Here is a 16,729-nt window from a genome sequence, read left to right as displayed (position 1 = left end):
GTGCGTACAGCCATTTCTTGATATCACATGGGGTGAATCAAATTGACTGAAGAAAGGCATCAATAATGCAGAGGCACTGAGGAGGAAACCAAAATTGATCATTCACTCAGCACTTCTGGCTGAAGGTGGTTGCAAACACTTCAGCTGAGTCTTTTGCGCAGATGTGCTAGGCTCTGCCATAATTTCAGATGGGGAGCCTCCTCTTCCTGTAGTTGTTTAATTGTCTACCATCATTCATAACTGGATGTAACAGGACTGCAGAGTTTTGATCTAATCTGTTTCTAAATTCTGTCCGCTGTTTAGTATGCATGTAGCCTGTGTCATAGCTTCACCAGATTGATATCTCATTTTTAGGTACACACGATGCTACCCCTGACATGCTCGTCCATACTCCTCATTGAACCAGGGTTGGTGCCTGATTGACTTGAGAGTGGTAGAGTGAGGGATATGCCAGGCCATGAGGTTACATGTTGTAGTGAAATACAATTATGCTGCTGATGACAGTTCCTCGTTTTCAGCTGTTAGATCTGTCCTGATTTATCCTATTTTGCAAAGCGGTAGTGCCCAACAGTATTCATATCCTATACTCTTTTACACTACTATATAATGCCAGATTCAAATATAGGTCTCCAAATCCAAAATTAAGTTTTTTTAAAAATTTTGTGCAGTGTTGTTATTTTTATGAAGTGCCCCAGGTATTCCGTAGTGTTGTACATTTTAAACAGACTAAAGGTGCTTGGTGTTGCACAACACCTGCCTGGTGTGCTGGTCTACACGGGCAACAGTGTAAAATGGAAATGTCAAATTGCTGGTTAAACAATAGGCACTACCCAAGAAAACTAGGTTTTAAAAAGTGGGTTTTTGCAGCTACCATATCTGATAGGTTTACTTTGGGTTTCCCGCTAGCTTGATAGAAGATGTATAGGTAAGCAGCGGCACCATCATAGAAGAGAATCATAGAATAATACAGCACAGAAAGAGAACATTTGTCCCATTGTGTCCCTGCCAGCTCTTTGAAAGAGCTACCTAATCTTTCCCACACCCCTGCTGTTCCTCCATTGCCTAGCAAGTTTTTTTCTTTTTAAGTATATATACAATTTCCTTTTGAAAGTTACTATTGATTTTGCTTCTACCTTTCGGGCAGTGCATTCTGCATCATAAAAACTCTTCCGCATATTTTCCCCCCATCATGACATTGATTCTTTTTCCAATTACCTTAAATATGTGTCCTCTAGTTACTGACCTTTCTGCCACTGGAAACAGTTTCTCCTTATTTACTCTATCAAAATCCATCGTGATTCTGAAAAGCAACATCAGATCTCCCTGAGACCTTCTCTGTTTTAAGTAGAATGATCCCAACTTCTCTATTTTCTCCACGTAACTGAAGTCCCTCATTCCTGATACCATTCTAGTAAATCTCCTCTGCATATTCTCCAAGATCTTGACATCCTTCCTAAAGTATGGTACCCAGAATTGGTATTGGAGGCTAATTTAAAAAGGGTTAACATACTACTTTCCTTTTGTACAATATGTCTTTGTTTATAAAGCTAAGAACCCCATCTGCATTATTAACGGGCTTCTCAGCTTATTCTGTCACCTTCAAAGATTTGTGTATGTGCACCCCCAGGTCTCTGTACACCTTTAAAATTGCACCATATAATTTGTATATGCATCATATAGTCTCCTAATTCTCCCTACTAAATGAATCACTTCATAATTCTGTGCAGTAAATGCCATCTACCATGTACCTGCCCATTTTACCAAAGTCCTGTTGAATTCTGTTAATATCCTCCTCACTGTTTTTATTTCTGAATTTAATATCATCTGCAAACTTTGAAATTATTCCCTGTAAATGCAAGTCTGGGTCATTAATATACATCAAAAACAGTGATCCTAATACCAAACCCTGGAGGATACTACTATATACTTCTCTCCAGTCTGAAAAGCAACCATTCATCAGTGGTACTTTGCTTTTTGTCACAAATTTTCTATCCATGTAGCTGTTACCCCTTTAATTTAATGGGCCTCAGTTAACATGTTTATTATCTGGTACATTATCCAAGCACCTCTTTAAAGTCTACAAACACAACATCCACTGCAAAATCTTCTTCAACCCTCTCAGTTCATCAAAGTACTCAATCGTTATTCAAACATGTTTGCCTTTCCCAGATCTGTGCTGGCTTTCATTTATTAACCCATATTTTTCCAAGTGTTAATTTATTTTGTCCTGAATTATTATCTCTAAAGGTTTCCCACCACTACCTTCAGGCTGACTGATCTGTAGTTGCTGGGTTTACCCCTCTCCCCTCTTTTGAACAGAGATATAACGTTTGCAATCCTTCAGTCCTTTGACACTGCTCATGATCTGACGATTGGAAGATTGTGGCCATAGTCTCCGCAATTTCCATCCCCTGCAACCTGGAAAGCATGCCACCCTGACCTGCTTTTTACTTTGAGCACTACCAACCTTTTAATCACCTCATCTTTATCTGTTTTTATCCTTTCCAATTTTACTTCAACCTACTCCTTTAAATATGACATTGGCAACATCCTTATCATTAGTGAAGACAGAAGCAAAGTATTTACTTAGTACCTCAGCCATGCCCTCTGCTTCTAGAAGGTGGTCTTGGTCTCTAATCAACCCACCCTTCCTTTGACTACCCTTTAACTATTTATATATCATTTAAAAGAAACTTTTGGATTCCCCTTTATGCTACCCACTGATCTATTCTCTCTTTTTACTGCTCTTATTTCTTTTTGCAGTACTCCTCTGCACTTTCGGAATTCAGCTTGATTTTCTACCCTATTACGAACCCCATATTTATCATAAGCCTCCCTTTCTGCTTCACTGTAATCTCTTTATTTCTAGTCATCCAGGAAGTTCAAGCTTTGGATGACCTTCCTTTCCCCCAACTGTGGGGATGTGTTTCACCTGCACCCAAACTATCTCTTCTTTGAAAGCCCCCCCATTGCTCATTTACTGTTTTACCTGCTGTGGTAATTTGCTGTGTAATATACAGTTAAGAAAAATGTTAGCATGGAAGATCACATGATCTTAGTATCTAATAGCAGTGTAGCATGGGCTACCTTAATAGTCAGTAGTGAGTAGTCTAGAGTTAGAGTCTGTAATGTAGAGGCAAGGTTTGAGTTGTAACCACACAAGTGTAGCTGCTTAGGTTCCTTTGTAAATAAATAGAATATGTTCTACATAAGAACTATCTGCTGATCTACTCTGTCTATGGTACCAACGCGGCCATCCCGAAAAAAGCGTGCAACCCAGATTTATTAGTCCAACTAAACCAGTGACCAGGATCCAACACCTGCTAATCTTTGATTCCAATCCAGCTGGGTCAAAACCTTTTTCGCTGAAATTAGATCTCCTCCAAATTAATATTTTCACATTTGATTTTTCTTGTTCTCCGTAATTACTCCAAACCTAATGATATTGTGATCGCTAGCACCACACTTAACCTAAAACAAAAGTGGCTGTAGCTGACAACTGAGCTGTGAACTCTTCTGATCTGGATTTTTAAAAATGGATAGAGAAGGAATAGAATCAGACGAATTCTGATTGGATTTGGAAATCACATGTAAACAGTACTGAATACCAATGGAAGTGCAACCTTCAGGCAAAGGCTTTGCAGAAGAAAATTGAAGGTGTTAAAACCCCTCACTCTTCCATTTAACAATTGATTGCTGAGTGTTTTGCTTTTAATACTTCCAAAGAACTTAAAATGTAGTTTTGCACTTATTGGGTTACCCTTTTGCCCTTCATTACTGTTGATTATAGCCAATTATCGCTGTGTAATTGAATGGGGAAAAACTGCTTTATTTAATCATATAACCTGAAGGTTAATGTAAATTAGGTTTTGAAGGTACTCTGTAGTGGGAGAACCTATAATTAAAACTGGTTGTATGTTTTCTCATCCTTCTTGTAAAACACCAGATCTAATTTGATTTTTTTTATCACTACCCAGCCACCATATTCTTATTTTGATACATTTAATAATTCTCTCGCAAACAATAAATGTGATTTATTTTGCCATTGTTTGGCTTGAAACTAAGAGTTGAATTTGACCCATCCCCTAGAAATTTGAGAGCCTTTTGTTGTGCCTCAGATTTTTCCTTTATAAAGAACAAACAGGTTTGATTCAGCAAACCAACCTTAAATCATTATTGAACCACCGATTTTATTACAAAGGAATTTTGTATTGTTATCAGTCCTCTTCCAGTGATGTGGTATGACAACAGCATTATTGAAAAGTAAAAATTGGAACTTATTAATCCTTTACTTTATATATCTTGGCCTGTGAGCAAAATTTATATCACATTTGGAGTACCATATTGATTGCGACCAGTGGAATGTATTAAGAGTCTGAAGTGGAAATATTTACTGAATGCAATGTAGATTCCTCATTAAAACCCTTCATTGCTTCTTCTGTGTATTGGGGAGCAGGTTTGTGATTATGATTCAATCCTTGCCTGCTAGCTTTGCATGAGGATGGTACATTTAGAAGGATTCTTTCTTGTACCTGCAAAAGTCCAGCTTAAGAGCAGCATTGTTGAAGGTTATGAATGCGTTGCCTGCTTGACTGTCACATGAGGAATCCAACTGTATAAAGCTTTCTTTTTTTTATTGATTGGGAGGTGGTATTAAAACCTTTCTAACTCATTATTACTAAACTGAAGTGGAAATATATTCAGTGATTTCCATTGGGTTAGATTTTGACTATGGCTCAGAAATGCAGCCCTTAAAGTGTTATTATATTCTTTTTACAGCCTGAAAGGATAGCGGGTGAACAGTACGGAATACATTCAGATGTGTGGAGCTTTGGCATCTCATTTATGGAGGTTGGTGCACATATCTGATTAATTGTTACATCTTAAGAACAAGAAAAATTTTGCCTTCCTTCTCCTGACATTTATTTACTCATTTCTCCATTTTCTCTTCAAAATGTACAAATGAGTTCAGAACATAACATAAAAAATAGGAGCAGGAGTAGACCATACAGTCCCTCAAGCCTGCCCACCATTCAATAGATTCATGGCTGATCTTCTGCCTCAACTTCACCTTTCTGCCGGTTCCCCATATGCCTTGATTCCCTCAGAGACCAAAAATCTGGCTATTTCAGCTTTAAATATACTCACAGGGAGCATCCACAACTCTCTGGGGTAGAGAATTCCAAAGATTCGCAGCCCTCTGATTGAAAAAATTTCTCTTCACCTTAGTCCTAAATGATCAACCCTTTATCCCAAGACCCAAGTTATAGATTTCTCAGCCAGGGAAAACAGCCTCTCAGCATAGACCCTGTCAAGCCCTTTCAGAATCTTGTATGTCTCAATGAGACCACCTCTCATTCTTCTAAATTCCAGAGAGTATGGCCCAATTTATTAGTCTCTCTTCATAGGACAACTCTCTCATCCCAGGAACTTATCTAGTGAGCTTTCACTGAACTGCCTCCAATGCAAATATATCCTTCCTTAAATATGGAGATGAAGACTGCACACAGCATTCCAGGTGCGGTCTCACCAAAGCCTTGTACAATTGTAGCAAGGAGTCTTGATTTTTGTACTCCAACACCTTGCAATAAAGGCCAACATGCCTTTGTCCTTCATAGGTCGTGGGTTCGGAAGGTGCTGTTGAAGGAGCCTTGGTGAGTTGCTGCAGTGCATCTTGTAGATGGTATACACTGCTGCCACTGTGCATCAATGGTGGATGGAGTAAATGTTGAATGTTCCCTACAAGGAACATAGAGTTGATGGATGGGGTGCCAATCAAGTGAGTTGCTTTGCCCTGGATTGTGTTCAGCTTCTTGTTGTTGTAGCTGCCCGTATCCAAGCAAGTGGAGAGCATACCATTACACTCCTGACTTTAGCCTTGTAGATGGTAGACAGGCTTTGGGGAGTCAGGAGGTGAGTTACTTGCTGCAGAATTCTCAGCCTCTGACCTGCTTTTCTAGCCAGAGTATTTATATGGCTGGTCCAGTTCAATTTCTGGTCAATAGTAACCCCCCCCCAGGATGTTGGAGGATTGATTCAGCAAAGGTAGTGCCATTGAATTCATGGGGAGATGGTTAGACTCCCTCTTGTTGTGGATAGTCATTGCCTAGCACTTGTGTGGCGTGAATGTTTCTTGCCACTTATCAGCCCAAACCTGAATGTTATCCTGGCCTTGCTGCATATGGACACAGGCTGCTTCAGTATTTGAGGAGTCACAAATGGTGCTGAACATTGTGCAATCATCCGTGAACATCCCCACTTTGGAGGGATGGCCATTGATGAAGCAGCTGAAGATGGTTGGGCCCAGGACACTACCTTAAGGAACTGTAGTGATGTCCTGGGACTGAGATGATTGACCTTCAACAACCATAGCCATCTTCCTTTGTGCTAGGTATGAGTCCAACCAGGAGAGAGTTTTCCCCTGCATTCCCGTTAACTTGAGCTTTGCTAGGGTTTCTTGTTGCCATTCTCCGTCAAATACCTCCTTGATGTTAAGGGCAGTCACACTCACCTCACCTCTTGAGTTCGGCTCTTTTGTCCATGTTTGGGCCAGGGCTGTAATGAGGTCAAGAGCTGAGTCGCCCTGGCGGAACCCAAACTGAGCGTCAGTGAGCAGGTTGTTGCTGAATAAGTGCCACTTAATAGTACTAACGACAACCAATTCCATTACTTTTTATGATCAAGAGTAGACTGATGGGGAGTTAATTGTCTGGTTTGGACTTGCTCTGTTTTTTGTGGACAGGGCATACCTAGGCAATTTACCAATTTGCTGAGTAGATGCCAATGTTGTAGCTGTACTTGAACAGCTTGGCCAGGTGCATGACTAGTTCTGGAGCACAAGTCTTCAGTAACTTTGCCAGATGTTGTCAGGGCCCATAGCCTTTGCAGTATCCAGTGCTTTCAGCCGTTTCTTGTCACATGGAGTGAATTGAATTGGCTAAAGACTGGCACCTGTGATGCTGGGGACCTCAGGAGGATACTGAGATGGATCATCCACTTGGCACTTATCCCTGCTTCCTGTCCATGAACCAATCTTCTATCCATGCTAATAAATTATCCCCAGCTCCATCCACCGTTATCTTGCATTTAGCCTTTTGTGTGATATCTTATCGAATGCCCTTTGGAAATCCAGGCATAGCATATCTTCTGGCTCCCCTTTACCCTGCTAATTACATCCTCAAAACCTCTAATAAATTTGTCAAACACAATTTCCCTTCTGTGAAACCATTTTGACATTGCCTGTTCTTACTATGATTTTTATTATTATTAAAACTTCCTTAATAATAGATTGCAGCATTTTCCTAACAACTGATGCCAGGCTAACTGGTCTGTGGTTTCTGTTTTCTCTTGCCCTCCTTTCTTGAATTATGGGGTCTTATGGTGTTACATTTGCTAACCCCTAATTCACTGAGACAATTCAAGAATCTAAAGAATTTTGGAAAATCATACCAGTGCATCCGCTATCTCTGCAGCTACCTCTTATAGAACCGTAGGATGTAGTCCATCAGATCCTACGGATTTGTTGGCTTTAGTCATTTAAGTTTCCTCACCTTTTTCTCTGCTGGTACTAATTACCTTAAGTTCCTCACTCTTATCCGCCCCTTGGTTACCCTCTCTTTCTGGTTTGATGAACAAATCACTTGACTCTCTGACTAAATCTGTACCTTGAATCACAGAATCGTTACAGTGCAGAAGGGGGCCATTTGGCCCATTGAGTCTGCACTGGCTCTCTGAAAATGCCTACTTAAATCACAGGAACGCTGTGAGTGTCCATGGAGCCCTGGTATAAGTCAGAGTCTTACAGAGAGAACAAGAAAATGACTGATTTAGTCGCCCAGCCTTCTAGGAGGCACATGAGCTCAGCACAATTCCACCTCCAAAACTTAATGTGCGTACTGCAGCAATTGGTGTCTCCATCTACAATGAATCTATGAACAGGGACATACCCTTGGCTTCTAATTCAATGTTGTACATGTAAATCTGATCAAACACATGATTTCACAATTCTTGGCCTACCTCCTAAGGAACAACATGACTGTATTTCAAAGTGATTCATTGTGTGTGCAGCATTTTGGGGTGCCCTGAGAGATGTCATAAGGCTTTATATAAATGCAAGCTCTTTTTTAAACACAATATCACAGCTCGCTATATTACAGTAAAAATAAGCAAGGTTATGCAGTTCAGAATTGCTTCTAATGGTGATTCTCTGATGTTAGTGATAACTTTTTAAACAGTGTTACGATTCCAGCTGAGGTTAGCCCTGGACAAGCCTGATCCCAGAGTGGAACCCAGCTTGACAGATCCTAACTTTTATTTGTTTGTTTAGATACGTGGAGAGTAGCTGCTGAACAGAGGCAAAGGGGTCAGCTGATGAACTTTTAACAAAAAAAAACATTTATTCAACAAGAAAAGATGAACTATATTACAATACTCCTTCACCCACAACTATACCTTTACAGATGTATACAGATTTGTAAGGATAACACAAGTTACACAAGCTATCTTATACTCTAATGTACACAGTAAATATACAGTCCATGTAAATCTATGGCACCCTGTGGTCAGACACACCATACTCTGAAATCAAATGACAGATGCCACCTCAACCAGATGCTATGGATCTCTCCTCAATTCCCCCCAGACGCTTGCCACACCATGAACCAACCAGTCTCACTGTATTCCGTCCTTCACACGAAGGTTTCCAATCTCCACTCTCCAAGACCTCACCTTGGAATCTTCTCCCAAACCGACGCTTCTCTCAGATGCCTTCCGCAAGGGTTCACCTCCAGGGTTTCAAACTTTCCTTCTGATGTTCCTCTTCCCTGGGTCACCACATGCATCCAAGCTGTCTTTCACACACACTGTCTCTCTGACTCAGCCGTCAACAATACACCACTGCTTCACATGCCCATAGCAAAGATTTACAGACCTTCAGTCGTCTCTTTGGACCTTCTTGCCTCTTGCAAGGTGTTCTAGCTTTAAATCTGCCTTCTGCAGCTTTTGTCTCTTTAAATCTGAAGCATGGAGCCTTTCTGCCCCTCACTCTTAACTTCACTTAACAGGACATTTTCCCAGGTTCCTGCCTGTTCTTTAACTTTGACAAAGTCTTCCTTTGACAAAGAAGGCCTTCTTTGGACTTTCCCCTCTTCCACTTCGCTGGATTTTTGGGGGTTTTCTTTAGCTTGGGACTAGCTATCTGTCCCCTTTGCTCCAGTCTCTCCTGGCAGCAACTTTCAGAACCAACTGCACTTAAACAGCTTCCAAAACAACTGCTGTTTCTCCTCTTCTGTGTGTGTCTGTGAGAGGGACCTGCCTCTCTGGGCCCCTGTTGCTAGGCAACAGTCCAATCCTTTTACCCTTGTATGTTTACCTTCTCTTTAGGGTCGTAAAACTCCTCATTAGAAATGCAAGCACCTTCTTAAAGTGAAACTAAAACTCCATTTGACCTTTCTTAACACAGAGATACAGAAATACAAATCTAACTTAAACTTTAAAGCTAAAACTTAATCCTAGCACCGACAAATACCAATATAACTTACTTAAACTATCTCTATTTCCTAACAACAGGAAGGCCAAAGGCAACTTGGAGATGAAAGAGTTGATGTACATCCTATCACTTGAGATACAAGATTCTTCACCTCTTTTCACTTAAGGCACTTAGAACCCAGAGAGGGATTTTCAATTCAATTCAATTTCACTTTATTGTCCATACAGAAATTAATTTCGGGCACTTTGATCTTTCATTAAAAAATTATGTATAAATGAAAAATGACAATAAGAAGAAAGAAAATAACCCAATCACAACGATCTAATTTTAACTAAACTGTTTAAAAAATGTATTCCAATGCATTGAAATAACTAGTCAGTGCGTTCGACCTTGAGTGCATATCCTAATCCATACATCAAACTCTTGTTAAAAGTTCTTATCAAGGTGGGGCACAAACCAGTTCAGAAACCGATTTGTTCTGCATCTGAGGGATAGTAGCCTTTTCCCTGAATGCATCCAACAGTAATACTGAAACAATGGGTGATTCTCATTGTTCATGACACTCTTTACCTTGGTCAAAATTCCTCGAGAGCAGATTTTGTAAAGATAGATCTGCTCATCAAATAACCTGCCTGCCTTGCTCAGCAATCTCTGTACCCTTAAAAAATCTGCTCTCCTAAGGCAACAGTACTAGGCAAGATATCCAAAAAAGACAGCACTCTCAACTACATTCATGTGGGAGAGCTTTATGATTGTGGGATCTACTCAAAAGGATTTTAATTTTCTGAGGTAGTATAATCGTTTATGTCCCTTGGCTACCACAATTATACACTGTTCCCTCCAATTCACCTTGTCATCTACTTTGATACCTAGATACTCGTAGTTAGTCACTATTTCAATGTTTACATTATGAATCTTCACAGGAACAATATCAATAACTGATATTTTTAGCTTAGGTTACAACAACTTGTATTTATATAGCACCTTTAACATGATCAAGCATCTCAAGACACTTCACAGGAGCATTACCGGACATGTTTCAATGCCAAATCACTTAAGGAGATATTAGGGCAGATGAATAGTTTTAAAGAGTGTCTTAAAGGATGATAGAGAGCTGGTGAGGCAGCCAAGTTTAAGGAGGGAATTTCAGAGCTTAAAGGCCTTTCAAGCTCTGGCATGACCACCATGGTGGAGTGATTAAAATTAGGGATATTTAAGAGGCCAGAATTAGTGGAGTGCAGATATCTTAGAGGATTGTGGAGATGGGAAGAGATTATAGAGATAGCGACGTTGCTTAACCGAGAACCAACGTAGATTAGCGAACAGAGGGGCAATGGGAGGATGATACTTGATGTGAGTTCAGAAACAGACAGCAGAGTTTTGGAAGACTTCAAGTTTACAGAGGATAGAAAGTGGGAGGTCAGCCAGGTGTACATTGGAATAGTCATGTCTAGAGGTAACAAAGTCATGGACCAGGGCTTCATCAGCAGATGAGCCAAGGCAGAGGAGGAATTCTGCCATGTTTCAAAGGTGGAAATAGGTGATCTTAGTGATGCGTAGATGTGTGGCCAGAAGCTATTTCGGAGTGAAATATGACACCAAGGTTGCGAACATTCTAGCTCAGGCTCAGACAATTGCCAGGGAGAGGGATGCAGCCTGTGGCTAGTGACTGAGCTGAAGACAACAGACATCAGTCTTACCAATATTTAGTTGGAGGAAATTTTTGCTCTACTGGATGACAGACAAACAGTCTGACAACTTAGAGAGAGTGGAAAAGCCAAGGTAATGATGAGGTAAAACTGGATGTCATCAGTGAACATGTGAAAACTGATGCTGTGTTTTTGTATGATGTCACCAAAATGCAGCACATAGGTGAGAAATAGGGGGACCAAAAATAAATCCTTTAGGGACCCCAAAGGCAATGGTGCGGCAGCAGGAAAAAACACAAATTGCAGGTGATTCTCTGGCAACAATTAGCTAGATAAGCATGGAACCAGACAAATATAGTCCCACCCAGCTGGACAACGGTAGAAAGGCATTAAAGGAGGATGATGTGGTCAATTGTGTCAAAGACTGCAGACAGGTCAAGAAGGTTGACGACCTATAGTTTGCCTTTGTCATGTAGGATGTCATTTGTGACTTTGATAAGAGCTGTTTCAGTATTGTGGCAGTGGCAGAAACCTGATTGGAGGGATTAGAGGGTCCAACAAAGGATGGCGCAGTGCTGGACCTAATTCTGGGAAATGAAGCCAGACAGGTGGTGGTGGGGGAGCATTTTAATGATAGCGACCACAACATGGTACAATTTAAGCTTGTTATGGACAAAGAAATAGACAAGTTCAAAAAAATGTTTTGGATTGGGGGAGAGAGCGGATTTTAGTAAAATAAGGCAGGATCTAGCCAAGGTAGACTGGGAACAGCTACTTGTGGGGAAATCTACAGAGGAGCAGTTGGGGGGTGTTCAAAAAGGAAATGGGGAGGGTACAGGCTCAACATGTTCCCTCTAGGGTGATAGGAAGGAGTAACAAGCCCAGAGAACCATGGATGACCAGAGACATTCAGGATATGATGAGAAGGAAAAGAGAGGCTTTTAGCAGGTACAAGGGAAGCAAATCAGCTGAGGCATTAGTGGAGTACAGAAAGTGCAGGGTGAAGCTTAAGAAAGCAATTAGGAGAGCAAATAGGGGATATGAGAAAGTTGTTGGTGGTAAAAGTAGAGAAAATCCCAAGATATTCTATAAGTATATCAATGGGAAGAGGATAACCGGGGAAAGAGTAGGGACCAAGGGGGCAATCTATGGGTAGAGCCAGAGGACGTCAGTAGAGTGTTGAACGAATACTTCACATCCGTCTTCACCCAAGAGAATGAGGATGAAGGTATCGAACTTGGGGAGAGAGACTGCGGGTTCTTAAGCAAATTGATATAGGGAGTGACAAGGTGTTGGCAGGCTTAAAAGTGGACAAATCTCCAGGTCCGGATGATTTGTGTCCCAGACTGCTGAGGGAGGCAAGGGAGGAGATCGCAGGGGCTCTGACCCAAATTTTTAATTCCTCTCTGGCCACGGGGGAGGTGCCAGAGGACTGGAGAACAGCTAATGTGGTTCCACTATTTAAGAAAGGTTGTAGAGATAAACCAGGGAACTACAGGCCAGTGAGTCTCACGTCAGTGGTAGGGAAACTATTGGAGAAAATTCTGAAGGAGAGAATCTGTCTCCACTTGGAGAGGCAAAGTTTGATCAGGGATAGTCAGCATGGCTTTGTCAGAGGGAGGTCATGCCTAACAAATTTGATTGAATTTTTTGAGGAGGTGACCAGGTGTGTAGATGAGGGTAGTGCAGTTGATGTAGTTTATATGGATTTTGGCAAAGCCTTTGACAAGGTCCCACATGGGAGACTTATAAAGAAGGCAAATGCACAAGGGATACAGGGTAATTTGATAAGGTGGATTCAAAATTGGCTTAGTTGTAGGAGACACAGGGTGATGACAGAAGGATGCTTTAGTGACTGGAAGCCATTGTCCAGTGGCGTACCACAGGGATCTGTGCTCAGTCCCCTATTATTCGTCATTTATATAAATGACATAGATGACAATGACAAATTACCTTATATCCCATAGGATTAGTAAGTTTTCGGACGACACAAAGATTGGCCGGGTGGTTAACAGTGAGGTTGAGTGTCTTGGGCTACAGGAAGATATAGACGGGATGGTCAAACGGGCAGATAAGTGGCAGATGGAATTTAACCCTGAAAAGTGTGAGGTGATACACTTTGGAAGGAGTAATTTGACAAGGAAGTATTCAGTGAACGGCACGACACTAGGAAGTTCTGAGGAACAAAAGGACCTTGGCGTGTGTGTCCATAGATCTCTGAAGGCAGAGGGGCATTTTAGTGGGGTGGTGAAAAAGACATATGGGACACTTGCCTTTATCAATCGAGGCATAGATTACAAAAGTAGGGAGATCATGTTGGAGTTGTATAGAACCTTGGTGAGGCCACAGCTGGAGTACTATGTGCAGTTCTGGTTGCCACATTATAGGAAGGATGTGATTGCATTGGAGGGGTGCAGAGGAGATTCACCAAGGTGTTGCCTGGGATGAAACATTTAAGTTATGAAGAGAGGTTGGATAGACTTGAGTTGTTTTAGTTGGAGCAGAGAAGACTGAGAGGCGACCTGATCGAGGTGTACAAGATTATGAGGGGCATGGACAAGGTGGATAGGGGGCAGCTGTTCCCCTTAGTTGAAAGGTCAGTCACGAGGGGATATAAGTTCAAGGTGAGGGGCAGGAGGTTTAGGGGGGATGTGAGGAAAAACCTTTTTACACAGGGGGTGGTGACGGTCTGGAATGCGCTGCCTGTGAGGGTGGTGGAGGCGGGTTGCCTCATATCCTTTAAAAAGTACCTGGATGAGCACTTGGCACATCATAACATTCAAGGCTATGGGCCAAGTACTGGTAAATGGGATAAGGTAGGTAGGTCAGGTGTTTCTCACGTATTTCTCACGTATCGGTGCAGACTCGATGGGCCGAAGGGCCTCTTCTGCACTGTGAGATTCTGTGATTCTGATTCAAACATAATGTTCTTGGGAAAATGGACTTGGATTTGGGAAGCGACAAAGGAGATGTTGGAGATGGAGCAATAGTTTATAAGAACTGAGGGGCCGAGTGTTGATTTTTCTGAGGAGAAGGGTGATGGTGGCAGATTAGAAAGAGCGGGCAACAGTACCTGAAGAGAGAACTGTTAACAATATTAACTAACATGGGAGCCAGAAAGGGAAGTTGGCTGATCAGCATTTAGTAGGAATAAGGCTGAAGGGGCAGAATGTGGTCTCATAGACAATATGAGTTCAGTGAGAGGAGATGGAGGAGAAGCTAGAGAAGGATGTGGTTTCAGGACTTTGGCAGGGAGAAATTTAGTGGGTTTCCAGTGGCCTGGCGGAGGGGAAGGAAGTGGCAGAGGGAGCTGATAAATTGGCCTCAATCTTAGTTTCCATGAACGAGCTCTTTGCACTTGTTAGTGGAAGTCAGATGGAGGAGATGTGGAAGAGGGGTTCAAGAAGTTGGTTTGCAGCAGAGGTAAAAAGCCAGGGGGTTATCTTTGTATTCCATGATGATCCTGGAATAGTGTACTGTTTTGGAAGATGAGAGCGGAACCCTGTAGTCCAGCCAGACTTAGTGATAAAAGTCTAAACTAATTGGTTGCCATATCCATTTAAGTTTACATCCTTTAAACTTAAGGGTATGGAGATGATGACTGTACTGGGGGTATAGCAAGAGTGAGGGAAAGGAATGTTTTTAATGGGAACTGGGACATCAAAGCTAGAGATGATGGTGTGATTGAGCAGATCAGTAGTTGCAGAAATATTGTGGTGACCAGAGGGTCAAAGTCTAGACAAGACAGTGGGATTTTGAAAGTGCAGATTGGGAGAGTTTTTTTTCAAGGGTGGAAACAGAAGGATGTAGGATTAGGAAAGGTAAGGAGAGTGATACTATACAAGAAAGTAATCAGAGATGGTCTTATCTGTGATTGATATGACAGCAGTAGTCATGCAATGTCAGATGGTAAGGTTTAGGGGTTGTCATGAATATGGGCTATGGAGTTTGCATGAGATTAAGGGAGGATAGGAGAGCAGTGAACTCAGAAGGGAGAGAGAGCATGATGAATTGAGGGGTGTAGGTTGAAATAACTGAGGATAAGAAGTCACTCAGTTCAGAGACAGAGAGGAAAGCAGTGAAGACATTCCTCAGTCAATTCTTATGGTACTTGGGTGGATATTAGAGAACAAGAATTTTAAATGAGTTGTGGAACAAGGTGAAATGCTCAAAGGGGACGCAATTCCCAGAGGAGTAAAGGAATAGACTCGGGTGTGATTTGATGATAAGAGCCACACTGTCACTTTGGCAGTCTTAGGGCAAGTGGTGGAAGGTATAAATCAAAAAGAAGCTTTATTTAGGTGGAAGGTGTCATCAATACTCGCCCAGGTTTTTGTCAAGGTCATGATGTCACTGCAGTCATCCAGAATAAGCTAATTAATGACAAGGACCTTGTTAGTAAATGAATAGACATTCTGGAGGGAGTTGTGCAGTAGGGTGTGATGATACCTGATCCACTGGCCGAGTCCACAATGTCAGCACTGGGTGTGGCAAGTTGAACAGGGAGGAGAATTGTTAAGATTAACTCTCAGAGGGCTTATTGGGCAATGTGGTCAGTGACAGAGTAGGACAAGACATTTGGGGTTACTGCTCATGCGGAGACGGTGAGTAAAACCTCATTGGGTCTTTCAGAGAATGCCAAAGGAAGTATAGGGGAAGCTGTTGGTTTATCGATGAGGGAGTCAAACCTGGGATGGGGCAGAGAAAGTAGGAAGTTGGAGGAGTGCTGAAGGGTTGGGGTAAGAATTTGCAAGGGCCAGAGTACCTGAGTAGGGAGAAATTAAAAGAGACGTGAGGACAAGAGTGAGGGGTCTGGGAGGCGTAATAAGAAAAGTTTTTTTAAAAAGGGAGAGAAAGTGGGAATTACAGGTGATGGAAGTGGAAGTAGAGCTAGAGGCTGGATTGAAATTCATGCCCAAAAAATGTTCAAATGTAAGCCGTTCAAAAACACTTGTTCGCATGATGCATGGCAAATTACAACCAGTGTATAATGTAAATTTTATGAGAAATTAAGCAAGTGACATGAAATTTACCCGTGGATTTTGCATTGTTTGTAATGTCTGCCAGTAGTTCAAAACCTTCATTTGGAACAGCTAGACATGTGTGGTAGATATCTACGGCGCATTTCGCGTTCAGTTGTTTCTAATGTTTCAATTTATTGAAGGGCATTGAACCCTTCCCTTAAAAGAATACTAGACTTCAGTTCACTGATTTGTCTGCATATTTACACTGAGTATTGCACATGGTAATTCTGTGATACTATTCCATTCAACTGACACAAAATGGTGGTTATTAGTAATTTAGATGCCTTAATAGGACTTGATAAACAGCTGAACAGCCATATTTCAGCTTTGTTTATTCTGTATTATTCACCACTTCAATTTGTTTTCTACATTGCTGCCCATTGATGACTGAGTTCATATTCTTCTGAAACTAAATTAGGCAATTACAATCCATCAGACTAATAGATTGATTACAGTTGCTAGGCGAGAAATAGCCAGAAGTTCACCTTTGAAGTCTGTTTTCAGCACGTTTCTTGCCTTCATAAATCACGTTAAAGAAAGCATTTATTTAAAATACTAATTAATGTTAA

General features: G+C 41.5%; 1 protein-coding gene across 8 annotated transcripts in view; it reads left to right on the top strand.

The window, feature by feature from the left end:
* The window catches only part of map2k5 (mitogen-activated protein kinase kinase 5), a 265,564-nt gene that overhangs the window by 168,418 nt on the left and 80,417 nt on the right, over positions 1 to 16,729 (top strand). For all 8 annotated transcript variants that reach the window (XM_078530078.1, XM_078530080.1, XM_078530077.1 and 5 more), the window contains one exon: positions 4,780 to 4,851. In XM_078530078.1, coding sequence (XP_078386204.1) covers positions 4,780 to 4,851 — 72 coding nt within the window. The remainder of the gene's footprint in view (positions 1 to 4,779; positions 4,852 to 16,729) is intronic.

This window comes from Cetorhinus maximus, chromosome 26 (assembly GCF_964194155.1).
Source record: "Cetorhinus maximus chromosome 26, sCetMax3.hap1.1, whole genome shotgun sequence".
Lineage (NCBI taxonomy): Eukaryota > Metazoa > Chordata > Chondrichthyes > Lamniformes > Cetorhinidae > Cetorhinus > Cetorhinus maximus.
The sequence above is the reverse complement of the archived record's forward strand: the minus strand, read 5'-3'. Positions and strand labels throughout refer to the sequence as shown.